Genomic DNA, 12832 nt, shown 5'->3' on the forward strand with positions numbered 1-12832 from the left:
AACAGTCTCAAACTTTTTTCAAAGTCTAAAGTTCAAAGTCTCTTCTACGATCCATGCAATCTCTTAACTGAAATCCCCTGCTGCAAGTCACAGGAAAATGTAATGGAATTCAGCTACTATCACAAAAGCTACTACTTGGAAAGGTCAAGGACTTTTCCGAAGGTCAAGCCATGGCTTAACAAGTCTTGGTGATATTTTAGCTTATGTTAGCCGATTCTTACAATGATTTCCTTGTATACTATGTATGCTTCCAAGAACTCATAACAGTGTATTTTATCTGAAATACCTATCAAGCATCCAAGGCCAAATGATCTCCTGAATAAAGGCAAATTAAGCTTGGACCCTCCTTTCTGATACAGCCTTAGTGGTATTTATACTAACATCATAGACTCCTAACATTTACCTAACCACCTCTAGGGATGTCGTTTGAACATATAAATTCCCTTTTTCTGATATATTAACTGATTTTAGCTCTTAGTTGACCTCCTCCTTTACCACTCTCCTTTTGGGTTGTAAAGGAAAGCCTGACAGTCACTGCCTGAGGAAAACTCTTGTCTGCCTTTATAACCCTGTAAGAATTCAAGCCTGGGGCTGGAGATATGGCTCAGCGGTTATGGGCACTGGCTGCTCTTCCAAAGGTCCTGAGTTCAATTCCTAGCAACCACATGGTGACTCACAGCCATCTGTAATGAGATCTGGCACCCTCTTCTGGTCAGCAGGCATACATGCAGACAGAACACTGTATACATAATAAATAAATCTTTAAAAAAAAAAAAAAGAATTCAAGCCTGGTGACCTTGCTTGAGCTAGAGCACTGCTATTGCATGGGTATTTAACTGTAAACCTCAGAGATGGGGGAGGATTTTGACTGGAGAACTAGATGGAGAACTAGAAGAATGAGATGGAAGATGAGGAAAAGCCAGATGGGCAAGAATGAGATGGGGCAGAACTAAGATGAGAGAATTAAGATAGAACTTAGAGGGGACAGCAGATAAATGTAGAGAGAAATTAGGCAAGAAAGGAGCTAGGAATGATAACAGAACTGAAGTTATGTAGATGGGATTTTATGATGGAGGAATAAAGTAGATGGACTAAGAGATCAGTGTACTTAAATTCTTTTCCCGAAAATAATTCACGCCATTTGTAACTTGTCTTCTGGGCCCCTGGGAAGAAGATTATTAAGGTTGGTCCTTAATAATATTTGAGACTTAGTGGCTGTAGCTGAGGATATACCCTATCAAGACCCTAAGGGCAGGCCAGTACAGATGCCTAAATGCTAACAACTAGTATGGCCCATTAAGCAGTACTTAAAACATTCCACTGCTTTCCTAACCCAAAGTACCAAAATCCAAATTCCTCCAAACAAAAGCATGGCCAGGCCTATCACAGCAATACCACAGTGCCCGATACCAACTTCTGTTTTAGTTAGGGTTTCTATTGCTGTGAAGAGACACCATGACCACAGTAAACCTTATAAGGGAAAAAGTTAACTGGGGTGGCTTACATTTACAGAGTTTTAGTCCATTATCATTATGGTGCAACATGGTGATATGCAGGCAGACATGGTGCTGGAGAAATAGCTGAGTGTCCTACATCTTGACTTACAGGCAGCAGGAAGTGGTCTAAGACACTGGGTTGTGTCTTGAGCATATATGAGACCTCAAAGCCCACTTCCACAATGACACACTTCCTTCAATGAGATCATACCTACTCCAACAAGGACACACTTCCTAAAAGTGCCACTCCCTTTGGGGATTATTTTCTTTCAACCTACCACAAAAGATCTTCCATGCTCATGGGTAGGTAGAATTAATATATTAAAAATGGCCATGTTGCCAAAAGCAATATCCATATTTAATGCAATCCTCATTAAAATCCCTACACAATTCTTTACAGAACAATACTCAACTTCATATGGAGAAACAAAAAACTCAGAATAGTTAAAACAATCCTGTACAATGAAAGAACTTCCAGAGGTATCACCATCCCTGATTTCAAGTTGTACTGCAGTGTTATGGTAATAAAAATAGCATGATATTGGCATAAAAAGAGACAGGTGAATCAATGGAATCCAATTGAAGATCCAAATGTAAAGCCACACAACTATTGACACCTGAATTTTGACAAGAAGCCAAAATTATACAATGGAAAAAAGAAAGCATCTTCAAAACAACGGTAATGGCATAACCGGATGTTGGCATGTAGAAGAATGCAAATAGATCCATATCTATCACTCTGCACAAAACTCAAGTCCAAGAGGATAAAAGACCTCAACATAAAAACAGTTACATTAAACCTGATAGAAGAGAAAGTGGGAAATAGCCTTGAACACATGGGCATAGGAGACAACTTCCTAAATAGAACACCAGTAGCACAGACACTAATGTAGACAATAATGTAACCTCACGAAACCGAAAATCTTCTGTAAGACCTTTAAAGGATACTGTCAATAGGACAAAATGACAGCCTACAGAATAGGAAAAAAATCTTCACCAACCCCACATCCGACAGAGGGCTGATTTCTAAAATATATAAAGAACTCAAGAAACTAGACATCAAAACAAATAATCCAATTAAAAATGGGGTACACATCTAAATAGAATCTCAATTGACAGAGAAACACTTAAAGAAGTGTTCAACATCCTTAGCCACCAGGGAAATGCAAATCAAAATGACTCTGAGAGTCTATCTTATACCTGTCATAATGGTTAAAACACAAATGACAGCTCATGCTGGAGAGGATGTGGAGTAAGGGGAACACTCCTCTATTGATGGTGGAAGTGCAAATTTGTACAGCCACTTTGGAAATCAATGTGGCAGCTTCTCAGAAAATTGGGAATCGATCTACCTCAAGACCCAGCTATACCACTCTTGGGCATGTACCCAATGTGCTCAGTCATAAATGCTTCCTTTTTATAAGAGTTGCCAGGTTATGGTGTCTCTTCACAGCAATAGAACACCGACTAAGACAGTGCCCTACGTCCACAGACGAAGGAGCTCACACTAGAGGCTGCCAAGGGAATCCTATACTTAAGACTGGGAAAGTTGGGGAGCTGCCTGCTGCCCACAAGGAGAGAGAGGATGGCTATATGGGACATGGACCTGTTATGTGGACTAACCAGTGTAGCACTGGCCACATAGAATTATTATAAAAACAGGAAAGGTTCACTCAGTACCCACAAAAGACTTGACCTAGTGGTGTGCATCCCTCCTAGGCTAACAGTCAAGTGGGCTCCAAGTGAACGGTGCCTGGGGCAGATGGGAGACCATCCCTCAACAGAGCCTAGTTGTGATCAGGTACATTCCCATGGCAACGAGCCACAACTGGTTTCAGGAAAGGCTCATGGGAAAAGTGATTGGGTGGGCGTGTTCTGCCTTGGGCTCTGACAGTGTAGACATTTATCTACCCAACATTAACTACTCCCCTATCCTCAGTTGAACTTGCCAAATCCTGGGACAGAGGAGCAGAGACCTCCTCCTGTGCTCTTTTGGCAACCTGCACTTCCCTCTTGGGGTTCCACAATGACATTCCCAGCAGGGCAAGCCACCTCTCCTATGGCATAGCCATTCTCAAAGGCCCACACCTCATCCCCTGCTCATAGGATGGACTGAAAGCAGAAAGAACTGTTGCCACTGTACCTGGGCATACAGGGCTGCTGGACCCAAATCATGGGGTACTGATGGAAGATGAAGAGGTTACTTTGAAATCTATTATGGCATGTTTGATCATGTTGAGATTTATTGTAGTGGTATTTGCTTCACCTGTGACTTTGGGATATAGGGCCCGAAGGAGGCAGTGCATCTTATACTTGACCTCTTAAAAAGAAAAGGAGAAGGGTCATGAGCCCCTTCTCCTGTTGCCTGCTGCCTGATGTCATCAAACTGCCAGGTGGATTCGCTCCCAGTCAGATCAGAAGACTTCAGCTGTCTACTCCGTTCTATATTCCTGAGTATATTTCCTCAATCTACTCTAAAAAATTTTCCTAATACTCCTTAACCAGACTCCCATAGATTTGTTGCATTACCTAGGAAGAGAGATGGCTTAGCGATTAAGAACACTGACTAATGTCCCAGAGAACCCAGGTTCAATACCCAGGCCATCTGGTGTCTGATCACACCAAGATTTAAAAAAAAACAAAACAAAAAACAAAAAACCCACGTGACCATGCCTCCTTCTGGCCTTATAGCCCAAGGTAACGGGCATAGCAAATACCACTACAATTTGTGTTTAAGTTTAAACTTGGCCACCTTTCCCAATATGCCAGTTAAAGACTTCAATAGTGAGGAATACTTTTTAAACCTTTTATTTAGTGTGTTTATGTGTATGCTATGGCACAAGTGGAGGTCTGAGAACAACTTGCAGGAGTCGGTTCTCTCCGACTCTACACAGGTCCCAAGGATCAAACTCAGGTCATCAGGCTTAGCAACATGTGCCTTAACATGCTATGTCGTCTCACAAGCCCAAAACAAGAGATTTAAACATGGTCAGCCTGGGAAAATGAATAGAGGGATCTGATGGTCCCCAAAGAACCTTTTGCATACTGGCATGAGCTTTAAACTTAAATAAAAGTGAAGAGATAACATTATCTGGCTGGTTGTTTTCTCAATTATGGTTCTACAAGATGGTTCAAGAAGTTCCTGTTGCTTGAGGAGATGGATCTCTGTAACACATTTGGCAAACCACCAGTCAGGAGGCAAGAATATCAGATCCCTTGAAACTGGAGTTATAGCAGTTGGAGCTGCCAGTTATGGGTGCTGGGAAGGAAACCTGGGTCCTCTGCAAGAATAAGCACTCTTAACTATCAAACCCTCTCTAGCCCCATGATACAAGATTTTCTTTGTTACTATAAAAACTTTATGAAACTTACCATGGGAATACAGCATTTGGAGCAATCTGAATCTGTTCCTAGGCCATTGTCAACTCGTTTGGTTCCATGTTTGAGGTCAGATCTGTGTTGTTGCTGTGTGTGTGAGTTGCTGGGAACGGAACTTAGGGCTTCATACATGCATGATGGGTAAGCACTCTACCCACTGAACTGTTTTCTCAGCCCTGTCAACAACTTTGGCACCTAAACATGATGCTCTAAGGATGAACTCCTTTCACCAGAAGAGTAGTCTGGACAAGTGTCAGGTACCAGAATGTGCCCACTATGCCCAACCACTTAATGTCACCTCCTCAGGTAGATGCTGGCAAGCTTTTTCAGGGACTTGGACTTGCTTGGTTTGGGCCACAGTCCACTGGTTTATTCTGAGCTGGTGAACAGTCAGCAGTATGGTGTCCTCTGTGGTTTTTTCAGTGTGTGTGGCTTCAGAACATTTGGTTTAATTTGTTTTTAGAATGTTTGGTTGTTAATTTGTTAGCATTCAGCCTCTTAACTCTTTGCCACCACTTTAGTGTCTAATTTATGGAACTATTTGAATAGTTGTCATTTGTTTCCCTAGATGGTTGTGTTTGGTAACTGTATAAATTCAAGTTATAAATATTTTAAAACTGGATAAATATAACTAAAGATAATGATTTTATGCTTCCTAAAATAGGGAATATTTGATTTCACACACACACACACACACACACACACACACACACACACACACCACACAAATTTGAAGACATGGACAACAATTAAAGATTATAAATGGACAGCATACTTTAATTGAAATTTTATTTTATTTTTGGGTTTTCAAGACAGGGTTTCCTCTGTGTAGCCTTGGCTGTCCTGGAATTCACTCTGTAGACCAGGCTGGCCTTGAACTCACAGAGATCCACCTGCCTCTGCCTCTTGAGAGCTGGGATTAAAGGCATGTGCCACTACTACCAGGTCTTACTGAAAATTTAAAACATGTAAAAAAAAAAAACTGAAATTTTAATATACAATTAATAAGAGTTTTAAAACTAGATCTAAGATAAAGAAATGTTTAAGTATGAGTAACAAATTAATAAAAGGTTTAATAAAGATAAATTCTAAAAAAAAGGCTTTGTTTTCTGCACTGACTTTTTCTCTTTACCTTCAAACAGAAAAAAATTTTCTAGCAAAGAAAAAAACTGTTAGTCTATTTTAGGATAAAACCTAAAGAGAAGAGATCCCATTCTAAAAATCCCCTGTTGTGAAGGTGACCCTCTGTTAATTAACTCTTAAACAAGTAAGGAAAATAAACTAATCCTACCTAACAGCTTTACCTTGGAACTTTCTCCTCTCATTAAACCTTTCTTACATCTCAAAGAGGTCGAGTTTTAATTCTGTATGAGTTCTTCTTGCTGGGTGTAACCTATTCTAATTATGTCATGTCTGTTCATAGTAATTGTTTTCATGTCATCTTTGTCATTTTGCATTCTGAGAAAACTAAGTGATAACAGTCTGTGACCATTTCATTTATACATACAAAAACTTTGTTGTGTGCTTCTCTTAGCATGCCTAATTTTGCTTTTAAGATTTATGTGTACAAGTGTTTTGTCTGTATGTACGTACGTATGTGCCACACATGTATGCCTCAGAGGTCAGAAGAGGGCATTGGATCCCATGGAACTAGAGTTATGAATGGTCATGCACTACTTTTGGGTGCCGGAAATTGAACTCAGGTTTTCTGCAAGTGCAACAAGTCCTCTTAATTATTAAGCTATCACTCCAGCCTCATTACTAGGCCTAAATTAAAACATGTCAGAAAACATGAATGTGTGAGAGATATATTAAAAGGCCTGATAAATACATACTGCCGTATAATAAATGTAGGTATTCTTAACTCTCTGAAACGTAATGGTATTTTTTTTGCCTATCAAATATTTTATGAAACCTTAAACTGCTACTTGTGTATATAAAATGAACAGCATTCACTGGCATCACAACATGAAAGCTCCACTAGGCTATTAAATTTTACACTGGATACATAGATTTTTAATAAGGATTTTCTTCTGAAACCGGTTCTGGAAAAGATTAAAAATTTATTTCATTTTTTTTAAAGTCAAGGGTAACAAAAATAAAACAGCATCAAAATGCTTTATGTTGATCCCATTCTCCAGATGCTGTGTTAAGAATTCTTCTGTTGGACTGATCCCTTTTATAAGAGTGCTCTTAGTGTACAAGTGATGCATGTAAGATTTCTGGAACGGTTGAGATACATCTAGAATGATGGATATGTTTGCCAAAGATCTTTAAGTCGAACTTCCTTTCCATAATGAAAATTATAGGAGTTACAATACCATCAAGTAGTAACATTAGACTGGGTATACTTACTCTGTATATAATAAAAAGGACATATTAAGTCTTACCAAAAAAGGAAAGTCTCCCTTATTTTAGTTACAACTCTGCATTGCTAAAATCATATTTCTCTGGAGATCCTGGACAGAGATAATATACTGTATCTGACAGGGTATTAAAGCTGGCTAAAGAAGGGCACTAGATGTTTGGAGACAAGATACAGCCTGTAGAGTTTCACTGTAAGGGAGTGGCACCAGTGTCCAGTAAGACCCAAGTCTCCGCAGCTTCAAGAACACAAGGACCCTACACCTATAGGCTACTATAAGGCTGAAGGACATAAAGATCTCTTCAGACAACAAACAGGATGCTTTAACTTCTTAAAGGCAAAGATAAACTCTACTATAAATCTGTCAGTAATTATAACCTTGTTTTGGTTTTTTTCATTCTTTTTCTTTTGGCACTGTTGGTACTCAATGGTTACAACTCTATACTATCTTCCCCTTAACATATTCTACTACTGGATCTTTTCCTAAAAATTGTTCTTTTGTATTTTGCCATGATCTCAATGTATAACCATCGGTTGGGATTTTTTTGTTTGTATATATGGTTTTATTTGTTTGTTTGTTAATTTGTTTTAGCATTCTAAAGGACCAGAACAATTGCACAGCTTTTGGTTTTCTTGACTCTGGTCCTTTATGGTTGGCATAATCATATTATTCTTGCATTGACAACTTGTTTAAGATTTATTTAAGTGTATGGATATTTTGCCTGCAGATATGTATGTGTATCACATGTGTGTCTGATGTATGCAGATGCCAAAAGAGGTCGTTAGATCCTTAGGAACTGCAATTATGGATTGTTGTGAGCTGCCATGTGGGTGCTGAGAATCAGACCCAGGTCCTCTGCAAGAGCAATTAGTGCTCTTAACTGCTAAACCATTTCTCCATCTTTTTTTGATCCTGTAAAAGCTGTGTCTTCTAGCATATGACAGTTTCAAACTTAACTCATTATGATATAGGGATTCAAGTCAACTCCCACAACAAAAACTCCAAAGCCTCCTCTCCAACCAATAGATACAATAGGAAGAGAGCTTTGTAGTCTCTCTTTGGCAAGGACTACACTCCTCATCAGCATGGAAATTGTACAAAATAGATTATCATCCTCAGAAAGATTTTTAAGACCACAGCTCTGAGGATGGAGTAAAGTGAGGTAGGCGAATAGGAAGTTCTAGAGGCAAACAAACAAAAAACAATCACAAAGGAATACTGGAAACCCCTCCAACTGAGGTCTATGCATAACAAAACAGCATGCTTTAAAAAAAAAAAAAAAAGCCCTACCTTCTCTAATTGCCAGAAAAGATGGAGGTTATGTAAATGTGCTATAAAAGATAGAGACTCTCTTGGCCAAGGGCCTTTTGGTCTTAGAACTTTCTTTGCCAGTCTTTGGGCCCACTCCCATTCTGGGGAATATTTATCTTTTTTCCTAGTAAAAGATCTCTATTTCCATCACTACCCATGTGTCTCTGGTCCAACTCTTGTTCTGGAACACAGGAACCTGGGCATCTCAGTGGGGTGTATTCTGGACTCTGACCCATGCCAACAGTGAAAGTACAACTGAGGTTCTCTTAGATTTATGTTTTGGCATGTCTTGCTTTTATAAAAGGTGTGTTTGTTTAATGGCCATCTGGGAAACATTTTTGGTTTTCAAAATGTAGCAAGACTACCTAATGAACCAAACACTGTTTTGTTTTTGTTTTTGAGACACAGTTTCACTATGTATCCCTGATTGGCCTGGAACTATGTAGACCAGGCTGGCCTTAAATGCACAGAGATCTGCCTACCTCTGCCTTTTGAATGCTGGGATTAAAGGTGTGCATCATCACTCTGCCAGGCTAAGGCTAGTTAATGAATATTGGAAAAATGGGAAAGTTGTTTGTTTTTAATCAGTTTTGCATGAGAAAAAAACCCCTACTTTTCTTTTGAAGCCACATCTCAGGATGCAATCAATAGATATATGATCCTTCATTTACTGTTTGTGACAATCAATTCAATTTCTTATACACTCAAATCCAAATTAGAACTATCTGCCTCACAATGAGATTTTACTGCTATTACTTACTTTTCTAAGTTCTAGATGCTGTAAAAGTTACAAGTCAGTACTGTTTCAACACTTGTATTTCTTCTCCTCAAAAAATTAAGGAGCAAATATTTTAATAAGCCTTATGCAAAACAGTTCTGACCATTTTACTGGTAGTTAACCTGACATATGTGTCTGGGTATAGCCATGACTTCTCTGAGAACTGGAAAATACTATATAATGCAAAAAGCAAAAAATGTACAACTTTCCCAAATAACTTCACTTAAACTATGCTGGCATACAGAATATGGGTAGGCCAGACCACCAGTTAAATTTGCTAGACACAAAAATAATAATAACTTGAAGATTAAAGAAAGCAAAACAGACTTTAACTGGTGAAAGGGACTACATTGCAGAGGTGCTTCCCGAAGAGCTTCTGGAGGGATGATAGATGGCCCACCCCTTTGACTGGCTGTGGGCCACATAGTCCGAGACAAATTATTGGAGGTGAAAACAGAGCCCAGTCACTGGCAGGTCAGAGTTTGCTTACAGCACTCCAGCTAGCACCAAGGCAGATAGTAAGGAGCTACCTAGAATCCCACGGCCAGGTCTTTTTTTTTTTTTTTCTTTTTAATAATGGAAAACCATCTGTGAGGTTAATATAATAATATAAATCAAAGCTGACACAGCTAAGTGCTGGCTCAGAGTCAACCATCTGGATATGGGATTTTGCTAGTCCTTAATGACTTTGTTCAATATTTAATCAAAAATTAAGAAAGGTATAATTAACATGCAACTCTTGTAAAAAAAGAAAATAAAAATATTAATTTTTCCATGGATGACCAGCACAAACTGTTAACCTGTTAAGAAAAGCCCAACTTTCCCACCACTCCAGAATATAAATATACACCGCATCTGTATATTTCTCTGTAAGCATCTTAGGTCGAGGACAAATGAGATAAAGCCAGGAGCTGACCACCCAACAGACTGATTGCTCATTCTCTGTGTGGCTGAGTCATTCATTTCTTGTGATGGGCATGGCATCTTTGAATGTGCAAGTCTTTGGGACCTTCTTGACCATCTTGGCAGAAAGACGATAGGTGCTTTTTGTTTTCTTGGTGGAATAATTTATCAGTGTTTCCTCTGAGGTTCAAACATGACCATTGGCCAGATCCCAAAGAGAAACTGTGGAAACAAGTGAGGACAAAATGAGAGAAAAGATTATTCTATGCCTGAAAAGAAAGGAGATTTACAATCCCTGGGGGTCTGGACTGTAACCTGTGTTAGGTTTGTTAGAATGAGCGGCCTGAGCATAGCAAGGGCCTTGCATCTGATCTCAAAAACGATCTTTACTTAATTCATTTAAATATACTAAGTATCTACTTTGTCAATGTGGAAGTAGGCATTTAATCTGTTAATTCCTAAAGACATCTTTTGGGGGGATTTGTGTGCACATGCACATATGAAAATGCAGTGCTTGTGGAAGTCAGAGAGGGTACTGGATCCCTTAGAGCTGGAATCAGAGGTAGTTGTGAGGCACCTGACGTGGGTGCTGGGAATGGAACTTGGGTCCTTTGAAAGAACAGGACATGCTTTTAACTGCTGAGCCATCTCCCCAACCCCTTAATCTTCACTTTTTCCAATAATGCTGTAATGTTGCTATTAACAGCTCCATTCTGTTGAAGTAACTCAGGTTTAAAGAAGAGGTTTGTCTAAGTTCACATATAGTGGATGGATAATGAACACTTCAGAATTCATGTCTGTTGTCCCAAAGTCTGTGCTGCTCCTCATAGCTCTCCGTTGTCTTTTACATCCATGTGATCTTCTCAAGACCAACACCACCACCCTGCCCTTTACAACATAGACTTACCTTCACTTTTGGCCTGCATTTCAGGTAAAGTGTTCTTGTATATAAACTGAAAGGAAAGCAGAAAAATAAATTTCTTAGACAAATCAACTCATAGACTGTAATTTCAGGATGTTTGTAGTTTAGGACCAAGCATCATCACATTATGATGTCCCATGTGGTTGGTATCATAACTCTATCTTTGCAGATGCAGCTCTATCATTAATTAAATAAACCTATGAGAAACCCAGAGAGGTAACAGTTTTTTTGGTGTCTGTCTTTAAAGTGAGTCACTGCTGGAAGTGAGATTAGATCAGTAAAGCAGTGCATATAGCAAACATTGCTGAATTTTTTCCCTGAAAGTCATGAGGTTGTCTATAATACACAACATAGTGTTATGTATACTACATTATTTAAATGTATTTGAATAGTAACAAATATATCATGACAACATATACAAAACCTAATTTTCTAGTATTTCAAAAAAGAATGTAAAGGTCAAAAGAACCTCATTAAGTTTATAAAATTTAATATGGCTATGCTATATTTTCCTGTACTAAAGCTGGAACTGCAGGGAATGGCAGTTCAGAAGTTACCTGGACATTTGCTAGCTATAAGACTTTGAATTTGTTAATTGCTGATTGTGGTGATGTATTGTGTCTCCCACTATATTGTGCACCATAATAAAGTTTATCTGAGGATCAGAGGAAAAAGCCAGTATAGTAAACATAGAGGTCAGGCAATGTTAGCACACGCCTTTAATCCTATCACTCGAGAAACAGAGATCCATGTAAATTCAAGGCCACACTGGGAACAGAGCCAGGTGTGGTGGCACATGCCTTAAATTCCAACACTAGTTAATGTGGTGGTATTCTAATTGTACTGAAATGTGATTTTAATTGTATGTTAATAAATAAAGTTGCCCGGGGGTCAGAGCTATTAGAGCCATAGACAGAGTGTGGCGGTGGTGGCGCACGCCTTTAATCCCATAGATCTCTGTGTGTTCAGGGATACAGCCAGCATTGGAGACATATGCCTTTAAGACCTAGGGGGCTGTACATTCAGACAGTGACGAGGCAGTCACGTGTTTGGGTTTACAACCAATGAGAAGGCAGGACAATAATACTATAAAAAAGGCGTACAGACAGGAAGTAGCCCTTTTTCGGGAAGCTGGGACAGCAGGCGGAAGGGTGAGATTTTAGCTCTGAGCTCTGGCCTCTCGGCTTTCTCTTTTACATTGGTTCTGTGTTTCTTATTTAATAAGACGGTTGGTTACATCTACAAGTTAACCATAAAGGTCTGGAGGTCTGTACAGACAGACAGGAAGTGATGTAGCTGGGCGGACAGAAGAAGTGAGATGCAGAACAGAAAGGCATATAGGCGTGGGCATACAGGAAGTAGCTCTCTTTGGCTGAGGATCTCCAAGTGGTAAGAACATGGCTGGCTTCTTTCTGCTTTTCTGATCTCTTGTTTTTAACCCCAATATCTGGCTCCGGTTTTTATTTTTATTTTTATTAATAAGACCGTTTAGCACTTTGTCTTACAGCTGATATTTTTAAGTATTTATCTAACAAAAAACCTAAACAATTGCTTTTAGTGAAAAGTTTATTAGCACAATTTAGGCTGACAATAATGCAGAAGTAGTTTTTCACTGGACGTGGTGGCACTTGCTTGTAATCCTAGTACTCAGTAGAGAAAAGCAGGAGGGTCTTGAGTT

At 39.2% G+C, this 12832-nt stretch overlaps 1 protein-coding gene across 3 annotated transcripts in view; it reads right to left on the minus strand.

Annotated features, from left to right (window-relative positions):
- Window positions 1–6917: 6917 nt before the first annotated feature.
- Window positions 6918–12832, minus strand: part of Acer3 (alkaline ceramidase 3) — an 80816-nt gene continuing 74901 nt past the window's right edge. For all 3 annotated transcript variants that reach the window (XM_042280135.2, XM_042280146.2, XM_042280124.2), the window contains 2 exons: window positions 11140–11185; window positions 6918–10454 (listed from right to left, as the gene is read on the minus strand). In XM_042280135.2, the coding sequence (XP_042136069.1) occupies window positions 10401–10454; window positions 11140–11185 (100 nt within the window). In that variant the 3' untranslated portion in view covers window positions 6918–10400. The remainder of the gene's footprint in view (window positions 10455–11139; window positions 11186–12832) is intronic.

This window comes from Peromyscus maniculatus, chromosome 1 (genome assembly GCF_049852395.1).
Source record: "Peromyscus maniculatus bairdii isolate BWxNUB_F1_BW_parent chromosome 1, HU_Pman_BW_mat_3.1, whole genome shotgun sequence".
In the NCBI taxonomy this organism is placed as follows: Eukaryota; Metazoa; Chordata; class Mammalia; order Rodentia; family Cricetidae; genus Peromyscus; species Peromyscus maniculatus.